General features: G+C 51.1%; 1 protein-coding gene across 1 annotated transcript; it reads right to left on the bottom strand.

The window, feature by feature from the left end:
- Positions 1-2,750: 2,750 nt before the first annotated feature.
- LOC143407974 (uncharacterized) lies at positions 2,751-6,608 on the bottom strand. The gene is made up of 2 exons (XM_076867115.1): positions 5,991-6,608; positions 2,751-5,864 (listed from the first exon to the last, which is right to left on the bottom strand). The coding sequence occupies exons 1-2, from the start codon at positions 6,606-6,608 to the stop codon at positions 2,751-2,753; spliced, it is 3,732 nt and encodes a 1,243-aa protein (XP_076723230.1).
- Positions 6,609-13,070: the final 6,462 nt, after the last annotated feature.

Raw genomic sequence — 13,070 nt, 5'->3', positions numbered from 1 at the left:
AAACACTTAGGGGGTGTGTGTATGTGCAAGTGATCAGAAGATAACGCAACAAGGGCCCCAGACCATCCTAACCCCAACTCCTGCAACGCAGAAGTCTTTCCCAGATGTAACAGCCAGGGTTGCTGGCCCAGTCTGCTCCCTCTTGTATGGTGTTGAATTTTCCAACCGATAAAAGTCACCTATGACATGGTGTGTGCTCTGTTTTCTTCCCACTGCAATCACCCCCGAACGATTCATGAGCAACCCCACCCCATGAGCTGGGGCATGGGGTCACAGGAGAACTGTGGCACCAATGTACTCCACCAAGCCTGGACTTGGAAGGAGAAAGCTCAGAACTGCTAGGAAGAAGATTTGAAAGAAGTCCTTAACCTCATCTTCATCCTTTGTACATGGAACCAATATGTGCCCCCATTCCCCTCACAAGCACTGAGGACCATTCCAGTATCTAAAAGGCAGACTTAAGCCTTTCAATATCCAGTAAGCCATCTGGCCCTGACTTCAGGGGTGGGGGCAGAATGGGATTATCCCCAAATTCTTAGGCATGTTGAGTGAGGTTCTTCTGCATGGCTACCCATAGCTGATGACAGGAAAGAGTAAGTGAAGAAATTGAGAATAGAACTAGAAAACTAGCCTGGGAAATGACTATCTCAACCAAGGCCACTCTATGTCTTCCTCCAGATGGGGTATTGAGGAGCCTTAACATCTTTTCTTAGCTTTGATTCACCTTCTGAAGGCCCCTCTGTGCTCCCTAAGTTCTGGGTGGTCACTGTGATGACACACAACACTGCTGGGTAGGAATCTTCTGGCAAGCCAGGCATGTGCAAGGCAAAGACTGTCATCTCAGTATGCTTAGCTAATGTTTGCAGAATGAATGAATGAATGGCTTGGCACTGAGTCCTTCTTGCCATCTGCCCACTATCCTTAAAATGATGGGACTCTGAGTTGTATGAGATAGCCATACAACTGACCCCATGTGTCATACACATTTTCTGTCTTTCCCAAGGATCATAACTATCCAGGCATGGACCAACAAGAAGCTGAAATGGGGGTTTATAGGCAGGGGAAGGGGTGGCTCTCTAGAGCTTTGCCTGATGCTGGCAGTACTCCACTTCTTCTTGGTCCTGTGCACACTCTGTATGCGTGTGGGTGAGAGCACGTGGCAGGGTGTGTGCGCACACGTGTATATGTTGTGTTCTTTTATGCTCAGAGAGATGGCAACAGCACAGTGTGTGCAGTGATGCCCAGGGTCACGTGTGTCTGTATTCTGTGTGCACTCAGGCGTGCTTGCTGGCACGTGTATATTAATGCTGTAGTTAGTCCCTAGAGATGTGGGTCCTTCTTTCTGCCTGACACAAGTCTCAGGATTGTGGAGGCTGAATCAAGCTATGGAAGCAGGATATAGGAAGGGGATGGACCATTCCTGGGGGTTGGGCCAGATCTGTGACATGCATAGATCATTGTTTCCAAGCTCCGCACTAGGGCAGCCCCTTACTTTCAAGTATATGTGAGGGTAGATAAGTCTTTGTCATTTGTGGAAGGCAACCTGAAAACATGGCTTGTCCCTCAGCATCCAGCCAGGAAAAGTATGACCAACTTGAATGTTTGGTTTCAACATGTAGCTGCCCTCTGGACAGGGGATACTAACACCACTGAATGTCATTCATTCAGCTCTGGGTCATGCACTGGGTCAAACCCAATCTTTTTTCCTATTTTCCTCTTCAGAGCTAGGCAGTATCAACAGACATGGCTTCTAACTACCCACTAACAGGGATGATGAGAAGCCTTTCAGCATAGGACAGAGTTTGAGGCAAGAGCAGAGATAGTTGGCACTGCATTGCCTCTGTGAGAACCCTCTTGAGAACTGTACTCTGGGCACCCTACAGGAAGGAGTTTCCTGAAGTGGGAGGCTAGGGAAAAGAAGGGAGTCCAAAATTTATAGTTCTAGCTTTTACCAAAGCTAGCAAATCAGAGGGGCAGGAGAAGACATGAGCCTCAGAATCTACAGAGCCTACAGTGCAGATCAGTGCTACTCTCCCCATCTCAGGTTGTGCCTCCCATCTAGGATCCAGGACTTATTGGCCCTCTCTACTTCCTACCCTGTGTTTGAAAGGCCAGTACTCCCAGGCCCTCATTCTCTAACTGGACAAACACAGCACAGAACTCAAGCCAAGGTTCAGACTCTAGGAGGTACCTGTGTTACCAAGCCAGCTCCTCTGAGAAGCCCAGACTGACCCTGACAAGGTCCCTCCCTTTAGGGTCAATGCCATATCCTCAGCCATCTTTAGAACTGCCCAGCTATTGTCCATGTTGCTGTCTTTAGCACCCAGAAGAGGGTCCAAAATGTGGGAGGGCAAGCAGTCTTTCCTTCTAGAGCTAGGGGAGGGGGCTGACCCCCATCCCCCACCTCATGACTCACATCAGGCTGTGTGGGTTATTACATTATGTTTGAAATTGCCATGGCAACTAGCTGGCAATCAAGGATAATTACACTTGTCGTCAGAGCAACAGGGCAAAACCCACAGCAGCCACTCTCTGTGGTTGCCCTTGGGGTACAGTAAAGGTCAGGCCAGATCACAGCCAATGCCAGCCAAGGGGTCTCAGATCCAGAAAGGGCAGGTTGCCAGAGCCCATGGAGTATCAGAATGCAGGCCTCCATTCCTGATTCTGTGCCTGAACTCCTTTTCCCCCCACACCACACTATGCTGAAACATGCAACATTGCTTAAAGCAAGCAGAACCAGAACTTTATGTTCACAGCTGGTACTTGTAGATAGCCCATGGGCCTTCCTCCTCGTACTCACGGCGGCTGAGCCACAAGCTCTGGAAGGAGTCCCGGCATGCCATGATGGAACCCCCAAGCCAGGCAGCAACTGCACGGTGGGGAGAGCCCAGCACAGTGGCACCAGGGCCTAGCTCCTGTCTTAAGCGCTCAGGGAAGCCACTCACCAGGGTGCTGCCACCATCCAGCACCACATTGGCCAGCAGTTGCTTCTGCTGCTTGGCCTCTAGTCGGCTGATGCTTAGTAGGGCCAGCTGTGGAAGTCCTGGCTGGTTGACACCTAGCAGGTTGGGCTGGAAGAGAGCCTCAGGGCAACAGAAGCGCTCAGAGCCCAGTGTGACAATCTGCTTATCTGGGAGTACAAAGTCCACTTGGGCTTGGGTCTGGGTGCGAGCCATCTCAGCAGCCATGTCCATAGCCACATAGCAGCAGGACTCTTTAATTTGGTTGACGAACCCTGCCTTAAGTGGTGAACGGCCACCTGCCAGCAGCAGCTGAGCCAAGTAGTCAGTAAGGTCAGCACCAGCCACATCCAGCCGGTAGGTGTCAAGTGGCGCCAGATCCCCAGTGAGGATGGGTGCCACGTAGGAGGTGCCATGGCCACTGCCCAGCACCAACCCAGTGGTACGCCCATAAGCATAGAGTGCCAGCAGGGCCTGATGCACTGTCTGCATGGCTGGCACATGGAAACGTTCAAAGAGTATTTCTGCCACCTTTTCTCGGTTAGTACGTGGTGAGATGGGGGAGTCAGCCACAAGCACAGCCAACTCCTCAGGCTGTACCCCCAGCCTGCAATAGAACAGATGCTGCCACAGCACCTCTAGTGCATCCCAATCAGAGACCACACCCCGATTCAGTACAGGATAGGAGCCTTCCTGGTTTTCGGGCACTGCATACCGGGGCTGGCCCTGGGCTGGATGTTGCAGCAGCTGAACTTGTGAGGGTACCACATTGAGGACATGGTCCTCACCAGCCAAACCACATTTGGTGAATCCTGTGCCTGTATCAATCACTACAGCTGCCATGTTCTGGTAGGGGCTTGAAGAGTGACGGCAGAGAACTGGTGACCGCCCTGACAGAGCATCCATGGTAGACACCAGCTCATAGCAGGCCCCACGGAGCAGGCCAAGATGCGTGACCACTGATGAATGTGTAATGTCCTCAGCTGTCAGCTTGAAATGGTTCCCACTCTGAGATTCAGTGTCCACCATGGCCATGGGCAAGACTTTGCAGCCAGTGCCAGGTGTGGTAAATGCAATCAGAGAAAGATGTTCTTCCTGGGCCCTGGGGGAGCTACCAGGTTGCCAGGATGAGAGCTGATGCATACTAGGGCTTTGAGCACTACCAATACCGACCATCTCTCTATTCCTATAGCTACAGGTCTCTTCTGGGGCCAAGGGCACTCGAAGTACCTCTACACGGGCAGGCAGATCCAAGGGTTCATTTTCCTGGGTGGAAACCTGGCAAGGCTCTCCAGAGGTGAGGGGCCCTCTTGGCAGGGTGGGATCTTTGGTGGTGGTAGGAGGGGGCATCCTGGTGAAGGGTACTTGCCCAGGGAGAGAAAGCTGATTGGTAAGAGGGGTCTGCCCAGTGAAAGGAAGCTGACCAGTTTCAGGGAGTTGCTTAGTACAGGGAGGCTGACCAGGTGGAGAACCCTGTTCAGCTATGGGTAGCTGCCTAGCAAGGAGGTTCTGCCCACTGAGGAAACTCTGACCAGTGAGGGGGACCTGCCCAGCATCTTTGGTCTGAGGATTATCAGGGTGAGCAGTAATGACTTCTTTCTCATTATGTCTGCCTACCTCCTCTTGGAATAGAGATTTGGGCATCACCTGCATATTGACAGATGAAGCAGGCTCTGAGTTCATCCACTGAAGTTTCTTGGGCTGGATCACAGAGGTATCTGGCATCCTGGAGGACTCTAGCATCCAGATGGTATGACTAGGTTCATTTTTTTCAGCATCAGGTTTGGACCAACCAGGATCAGGTACATGAGGCCGAATCCTCTCACCAAATTGGAGGGGTGTCTCCGGTGGAACAGGCCCAGTGAATATCCCAACCCTCATGGGTGTTTCAATTCCAGGGGAATCCCGTGACTCCAGGTTGTGCCTGGCCTCCTTGGGAACCAGGGCCACCTCTCGGTAGCTGGCAGATGAGAGGCTGGAGGGTACAGGGCTGGACAGCATGGGTGTGGTGGACCAGAAGCTGGAATGATTGCTGGCAGGGGACACGTTGGGCCTGACCAATGACCGGGTAGATAGTATATTTTCAGAAGAATAGAGAGATGGGTGGCTGGGCACAAGGCCCACCAACACTGCTCGTGAGCCCATAGGGTCATGGCACAGCAGCCCTACCCTGGTGTTGCCCGTGGCCATATCAAACACCAGCACTTGGTCTTCCACAGCTTCCTGGAGCTTACAGGCTGGGGTACTGGAAGCAGGAATTTGCATGGCTTCCCTGGGAAGCTGGGGTGTGGACTGCTTGTGGCAGGTTACTTGGTATGAAGACTGTGGCACACTGGAGTAGTTGTTGCAGACATTGGGGGGCTGCTTGTCAGGTTGAGAGCTGCTTACATCCTGGTTTCTCTTCTGGAATTTGGGAGTAGATGGAGGCTCTGGACATGGATTTGGGCTGCCTGGCTTGGAGGGATAGCCTATGGGCTTCTCCACTGGGTTTTCAGGTTGCTCAGGTGGTACCTGCTTTCCAGTAATCTTGTGCTCCTGGGCATGGTCTGGGAACACTTCTGAAGCAGGTGCTGCAGTAGGAAGCTCCTCTTTAGGTTGGACTTTTTCCTGGCAGGATGGGGCAGTTTTAGAAGATTCCAAGAGGATTGACCACTGGTTGCCACATCTCCTGAGGAGGAGGTCTTGAGATAGGTCTTTGGTGACTGGAATGGTGTCAGTCAAGTGATCAAGGGTATAGGTATAAGGTTCAGCTGCTGCTGCAGGCTTTGGGGTTGCATCCAGAGCTGGATTTGTAGCCTGAGCTGGAGTTGAAGGAGTCAGTGACGGCAAAGAAGAAGTTTTAACCGGGGGAGGAGCCTGAACCAAACATGAGCCCTTTCCTAGGCCCTGATCTTGGGCTGGAGCCTGTGCTGGAGCCTGTGCTGGAGCCTGTGCTGGAGCCTGTGCTGGAGCCTGTGCTGGAGCTTGTGCTGGAGCCTGTGCTGGAGACTGTGCTGGAGCCAGTGCTGGAGACTGTGCTGGAGCCAGTGCTGGAGCCAGAAGAGAAGCTTGGCCTTCAGCTGTACCATCCTTTGCTGAGAGAAAGTAGGGTAGCCATCGACTCTTCCTGGTGCCCAAGGGGGCCATCTGATCTGTGTTGCAAGGGCCTTTACCCCAGCCTATCAGGACTTTAGCTGGAGCCTTGCCCTCCCTCCCAACCTGCACCTGAAGCCGGGAACGGTAGGATGCGCACCGGGTAATATCACTGTTGTTGTTAACACGTGTGCACGCTGGTAGGTTCAGGGTCCCGTCGTCCATGACAAGATGTTGTTGGGCTGCTACAATGGGACTTGAATATGGGCCAGTAGAGGAGAGTCTCAGAGCATCCTGAGAGGTCTGCATATAGCGGCACCTGGAGCTAACCTGAGCAGGGTCCTGGAGTTGCTGGTGAGTGGGCTCAGGGATGTGGGCCTGGGAGGCTGGGCCACAAGCTGCATCAGTGGTGGCCTCAGAGGAAAATGACAACCCCTGCTTGAAGTATAAGGATCCTGAGTTTATCCATGGTCCCTGGGACCCTCTGAGGCCACCCCTCAGCTGCTGATTGCAGGCCGAGGGGTGGCCTTGGGGGCCCGATGGATCAGGGCCCCCCACCTTCTTGGTGGCTTCCATAGTCCTGCTCCATGCCCTAGGAGCCCTGCCCCCACTTCATTGTCATGGCAACCCCACACATCACAGCCCCCAGTGACCTGGGAGGTGACAGTGTGGGAGTCAGGGGCCCCACCCCTTGAGGAATGGGAGGTCTGCCCTAGGGACCTTGGAAGGCAGAGAAACCCAGAGATCTCAGTGAAGTTGGACGACTATAGGCCAGCCTCCTCTCCCCTTACCAGTGAGTGACCATTCTGCCCAAGCCAACTCCAGAATGAAGGCAGTACCTCAGAGGGGGCAAGTGTAAAACCAGAAGAGAAAGGTAGGCAGGGAGACTCTAAGGAAGTCTCTGGCTCTGGGTCTTCACCACTTAGTGCTGGGAGACAGAAGAGGGTAAGGGGTCCAGGCTTAAGCCCAAACTCCCCTCCTATATATTCCCCAGCTCCTGCTCCAGGGACAACAGCTCCTTGGCAGTCTCTGATGCTCCAGATGGTTCTCCTCTGCCAGTGCCTCACAAAGCCCCCTCCCCAGAGCCACATGTCCCTGAAGCCCAGGACTAATATCCCACTGGGGTGAAGATGGGGGTGGCAAGGGTAATGGTAGAGACTCTGCTCAGAATCCTCAAGCTAGAATGTTCTAGCTCTTGTCACATTGTGTCAGCTTCACCTTGCCCATAAAGGGGGCAGAGCACAGGGCACAGGGCTAGGCCACAGGGCCAGCCAAATGGCAAATATATGATAGGATGTGGTAGGGACACAGTCAGCACAGGGCTGGCCACACTGTAGGGAGGTCTCAAATGCTGGACTAAGCACATAGTGGACACAGAGCTATGTGTACAGTAAGGACAAATTGAATATGGGCCTGGACATGGAGTATAAGAAATACAAACTATAGACCAGTTTCATCTTCTACTTCTTAGGTGGGGAAAAAATAAGGGAGGAGTGAGATGCTTGTCCTGGGCTTCAGGGATATGTGGCTTGGGAGAGGGATCTATAAGGTCTCCAGGCCCAGAGCTGCCCTTCAGCCACAGGAGACAAGCCTAGGGTAGTAGTTTAGAGAGCCAGCCACCAATTTCCACAAGCCTGGGTCTGGAAGTTCTGACCTGGGCCAGGGGCAGGCCCTTCTCCCTCCACCAATCAGTCCTGAGTTCTCTGTTTTCCAGGGCTGTGTCCCTTTAGGCCTCAGTCTTTCCACCCAAGAAACAGGTTTGTAGAGAATGCTTGTGTTTCATCCTCTGAAGCAGTTTGTTTTCACAAAGGTTAAAAATAGTATTTACAGTTGGCCATGGGGTGTGAGACTATGTGACTAGGGATCCAGGCCAGCACTACTGCATCCGCAATACTACATCTGCACCTGACAATGGGCAAAGCCTGACTCAGCCACATCTCATGACCCCTGGGCCCCCTCCACCTTCCCCTTCCCTGGATGAAAACTTCAGTTAAGACACATGGTTCTGACACAGAGGAGCTGAAATGCTTTCTTCATGCTATGGTCCAGAAAGGTAGCAGAAACCTAAGGGTCTATGAACTGTGCATGTGTGTGCATGCACTTATGCACATGTATACTTGTAGAATATTATAGCTTCATTAATCTCTGACAGCAAGAGTTGTCTTTTTGTGATACAGGTGCTAGTAGTTGCCTAGAATGCCTGTGCAGCATCAGGGCTGGGCTGTGCCTGGGAGGGCTGAGGAAGTACAGAGTGATGCCCCAAGAGACCCCTGTCATTCTGATTCCTGAACCATCCCCTACCATCTCCTACCTCTACAACGTAAGGCATAACCCTCGTTTTCAGGGCTGGAGTCCTTTATGAGTAATGGCCTGAGGTCTTCTGGAGGAAAAGAGCAGAGCCAATTGAAGGTTCTGGCCCAAATGAGGCAGCCAAAAGAGACAAGATGCTACCTGGGAAGCAAATACAGCTTATAACAATAACAATGACTGACACTGTCACTGGAAACTGAGACAGGGAACTTGCCTCGATCCTGCCTGTCCAGATTCAGCTGCTTACCAACGTAAGAAATAAGCAAACAATACAAAAAGGAAAAAGGAAAAAGGAATTTTATGCAGTTTGATTGATCAGATCCTCCTTCTGTGCCAGTGCAAAGCAGAGAACACCTAACCCAGCCTTGCAGTAATTCAATGAGCTGGGCACTATTGTACCTTTATTATAGATAAGGAAATCAATGACCAGAAAGGAGAGAGAGGCCTGTTCTTACTATGGTAAAGCCAGAATCTGCAGCTAGGCCATGAGGCTCAAGACCCATACCACAGAAACCTATGGTGCAATGACTGAGTGCCACGCCAAAGCCACAGAGACGTGGGTCCTGCTTACATGCCTTCCTTCTGGGTGTTACAGCCTCAAGCCGTGTCTTCCATGGATTTTCTCCTCCAGATAACTTAGCAGGTAACTCAGGTGTTGAAGGGGTATATTCCTTGTTGGTGTCACTAAGCCAGTGCCCTCCCAGGAACCTTGTGGTACTGAGTACAGGCCAGGTATACATCCCTTTGGGCCAGGCTGAGTCCTTGTACTTAGAATTCTTGGCTGGGAAAAAACCCATTCCCATCTCATCCAGCTGAGGGGAGGAGCAGCAGGCAGGTAGAGAGATTCTTAGTCTAGGCCCTTTCTTCCCAGACCCTGGAGAAGGTACCCCTGTACCTTCCCCCCACACTTGTTTTTAAATAGTCTCTCACCAGGAAGAAGGGCTTCCAATTCTATTTCTGATTCTGGGAAGTGATGAGGGCCATGTGTTGCCATGGCAACCTAGAACCCCTCCGCCAGGATGAGCCCATTCCCCAGACTGAGGGCTGTAGGGTGAAGAGCGGGTAGCAAAAGGAGTTGGAAGGAGCTCAGTCTGAGAGGAAGATAGGATGGAGTCTCTCCTGTGAGGGGAGTACTGGCATTGCCTTCCTCCTTCCACTTCATCTATCCCTCCTGACAGGCTTGGGGGAAGGCCCCAACCCCTAGAGAGAGAGTTGAGTCCCTATAGAAAACCATTCTCTCCTATAGATCAAGCTGAAATCTTGTCACCTAGAAGGCCTTGGGGATGGTGAAGAGGCAGCAGGAAGGGCATCAAGGACGAAGCACAGCCAGGCACAGTGGCACATGCCTCTAATCCCAGCTTCTCAGGAAGGAAGATCACAAGTTGGAGAGCAGTCTGGGCAACTTAGCAAGATTCTCCAAAATCAAACAAACAAAAAAAGAGGCTCAGGGATGTAGCTTAGTGGTAGAATACTTGCCTCATACAAGTGAGGACCTGGGTTCAATCTGGGGTGGGAACAGATTATTATTTCTACCAGAGAACACGTAACCCAGCCTTGCAGTAATTCAATGAGCCCAGCACTATTGTACCTTTATTACAGATAAGGAAATCAATGACCAAAAAGGAGAGAGAGGCCTGTCTTACTATAGTAAAGCCAGAATCTGTAGTTAGGCTATGAGGCTCTAGACCCATACTACAGAAACCTTTGGTGCAATGACTGAGTGCCATGCCAAAGTCACAGAGACATGGGTCTTGCTGGAGGGGAGATTACATGCCTTCCTTTTGGGTGCTACAGCCCCAAGCCCCACATCCAAGCTATGTCTTCCATGGACTCTTCTCCTCCAGATAACTTAACAGGTAGCTAAGTTATGGCCTACTGAATCAACAAGGCTTGTTTCACTAACATAGACCTCTTTCTGGCTCCCAGGAGGAAGCTTGCTCTATTAAGTTTCCTGTTCTGCACTTTTACAGTCCACCTCCCTTCCATTCTCGGTGTCCTGAGAAGACTCTGGACATTAGGATCAAAAGGAATCTTCAAGGATTCCAGTGTAGTTATCCTGTTGATAATGGATCAGAAAATAAGACCTGTTTCTCCAGAGGTCCATCAAGGCTTATACACCAGCCCTTCTGCTCCTGAGGAGGGAAGCATTCCAGTCAGGAGCACAACCTAGATCCAACCCTTTCTCAATACTCAGGAAACTGAGGTCCAGCACTGTGCCTTCCTCTCCTGATCCCCCTCCCAAAAGCTACCCAGGAGCCCTAGATCTCCTGCTTCCCTTAAGTTTCCCCTGGTCATGATATACCCATTCCATGGAGGTAAAACTATTTTGTAAAGGAGGTGGCTCCTCTTGCTCCCATGCCCCTCTGCCTGACCCAGAGGATGATAGCCAAGGACAAAGAATTCTATCATCCCTTGGGGAACCTATGTCAGGGTGAAGGGAAATAATCCACTCCTAATCTGTGATGTAGAAGGCAGAACCTACTAGTGCCAGGAGGATACAGCTTCTGAGCTCTAAGGCACAGGCAAATTTAAATAACAGATGTTTAAACAACCTTCCTTGCAAGCCGTCAGTGCAGTGACCCCTCTGCTGTGATGTGTTGCAGCTTAAAAATAGCCTACAATGAACCGCTCTGAGCCCCAATTGACTCAAGCTTACGTAACTCTGCATGAAAGATGGCCAGCTGCACCAGTCCAGAGGGAGGGCAACAGCTCAGCCTCCCTGATTGGCTAGGTAAGTTCCTTACCCCTTGGGAGTGGACCCCCAACAAAGAGGAGATGAAGAAGTACTGCTAGAAGCACACATTTGTTTCATGGCTGCTGGGAAGAGACCTCCAACTACATCTGCAGAGGGAATGTGAGAGGAACTACTCTCCTTCAGGAACCATACAGAACCCAGGCCGGATAGAGGGAATAGGAATAGATGAATGTGTCAGAGAGATCAGGGTATAAGTTCATGTTGGCAGGTGATTACAGCTGAGCAAAAACATTTGTTTTCCCCTTTGAAGAGGAGGTTCCCTGACTTGGAGGTACTTGTCAGCAGGATACATGCTTGGCTGAATCTGTCACTGCTATGGAGTCCAGGGGTGGAATCAACCTCTTTGGACCCTCTAATTCTCCATGTCCAACATCCCAGGAGTGACCCATGAGGGAGGGGGCACTGTCTTCAAAGCTGATAGGATCCTGTGATCCTGGCCACCAGCTGCTTCAGACCCCATTCCCTCTGCCACCTTTCCTGACACATCTCAGATCTCAAATGCCCAGACAATGACAGTCTACAAGAGTGTGCAGGTGGCTAAACCAACCTGAAACAGAGCAGAGAAGAGAGGTAAGGATGCCCCTGGCATAGGGAGCTCTGGTGCTCACTGATCCTCCTGCCTCTGCCCATGCTGAGCCTTACCAAGGAGTCATCAGCTTCCTTCAACTACTTCCAATTGAGTTTAAAACAGGACCAGTGCTGGGCATGGTGTCATAGGCCTGTAATCCCAGTGGCTTGGGAGGCTGAGACAGGAGAATCAAAAGTTCAAAGCCAGCCTCAGAAATTGTGAGGCATTAAGCAACTCAGTGAGACCTTGTCTCTAAATAAAATTCAAAATAGGGCTGGGGATGTGGCTCAGTGATCAAGTGAGTACCCCTGAGTTCAATCCCCAGTAAAAAAAAAAAAAAAAAAACAGGACCAGTCCACAGAACAATGGTGAGAATGGGCTTGGAGTGGGGCTGTACCTGGCCTCAATTGTGACTCCCAGAAAACCTTTGGGACCCTGGGGAAATTCCCTGACATACTAGGGCTGAGACATATGGGTATCTCAGGCCAGACTAATGGTTCTCCACCAAAGGAGGTCAGTCTATCCTGTGTATACCTCTCTAGGTGCCCGATGACTTAACACAGATGTTACAGTAACACAGATGTTACTGCTTTTTCCTCAGTCCCGCACCCCCACTAGACTGCTAAAGAGGGAGATGAGGCATAGGGCCAGTACTAGCTCTTGGTGGAAAGGCTAGATTCTAGAGCCTTGGGAAATACAACTTCCTACCCTATCCTCACCTATTGGCAAGCCCAGGGCCCCCTGCTGTACTGGAACCACTATTCAAGCCTTCCCCAGGGGAGAGGCAGCCCAACCTATCCCAGACTTGAAGGACACTCAGAAGCCTCCTGGTCCCCCTAGCCCATCTGAGGGCCTAGGGTTGACCCTCTCTACCTGTCCTTCCTGTCACCAATAGCCAAGTCATCAATTTGAAACCCTAAAAATAGTTCTTAGCTCACAACATTCTGGATGCACTTGCAACTATCAGGTGACCCTAAAAATGGAGTTCTGAACTTAGGGGCTGCAGAAGTTTGGAGTGGGGCAGCTGTGCTATAATTTTGTACCATAAGCAGGGCTGGGGATATAGCTCAGTTTGTAGAGTGCTTGCTTTGCATGCACAAGGCCCTGGGTTCAATCCCCAGCACCAAAAAATAAGAAAATAATAATAATAATCTTGTACCATAAGCACCTATTTAACTGGAGCCCCTCCCTGGAGCCAGAATTAGACCCAGAAACAGACCTAAATCCCCACATTAAGGCTGTGTAAAAAATATCACACCCTTTAAGCTCTCTTTCTCCTTTCTTGTCTAGGTCCCCTTTCCATGCGAAGCTCTCCTCCTGGCCAGAGACCCCTTCTTCTCTGAGTCCCTGTCTTCTGAGTAGTGGGGAAGGAGCCCCTGGGCCTTCTTCTCACTGCCTCCCTGCC

This window comes from Callospermophilus lateralis, chromosome 10 (assembly GCF_048772815.1).
Source record: "Callospermophilus lateralis isolate mCalLat2 chromosome 10, mCalLat2.hap1, whole genome shotgun sequence".
NCBI classification, from domain to species: domain Eukaryota; kingdom Metazoa; phylum Chordata; class Mammalia; order Rodentia; family Sciuridae; genus Callospermophilus; species Callospermophilus lateralis.
This window is presented reverse-complemented; position numbering and strand designations above follow the sequence as displayed.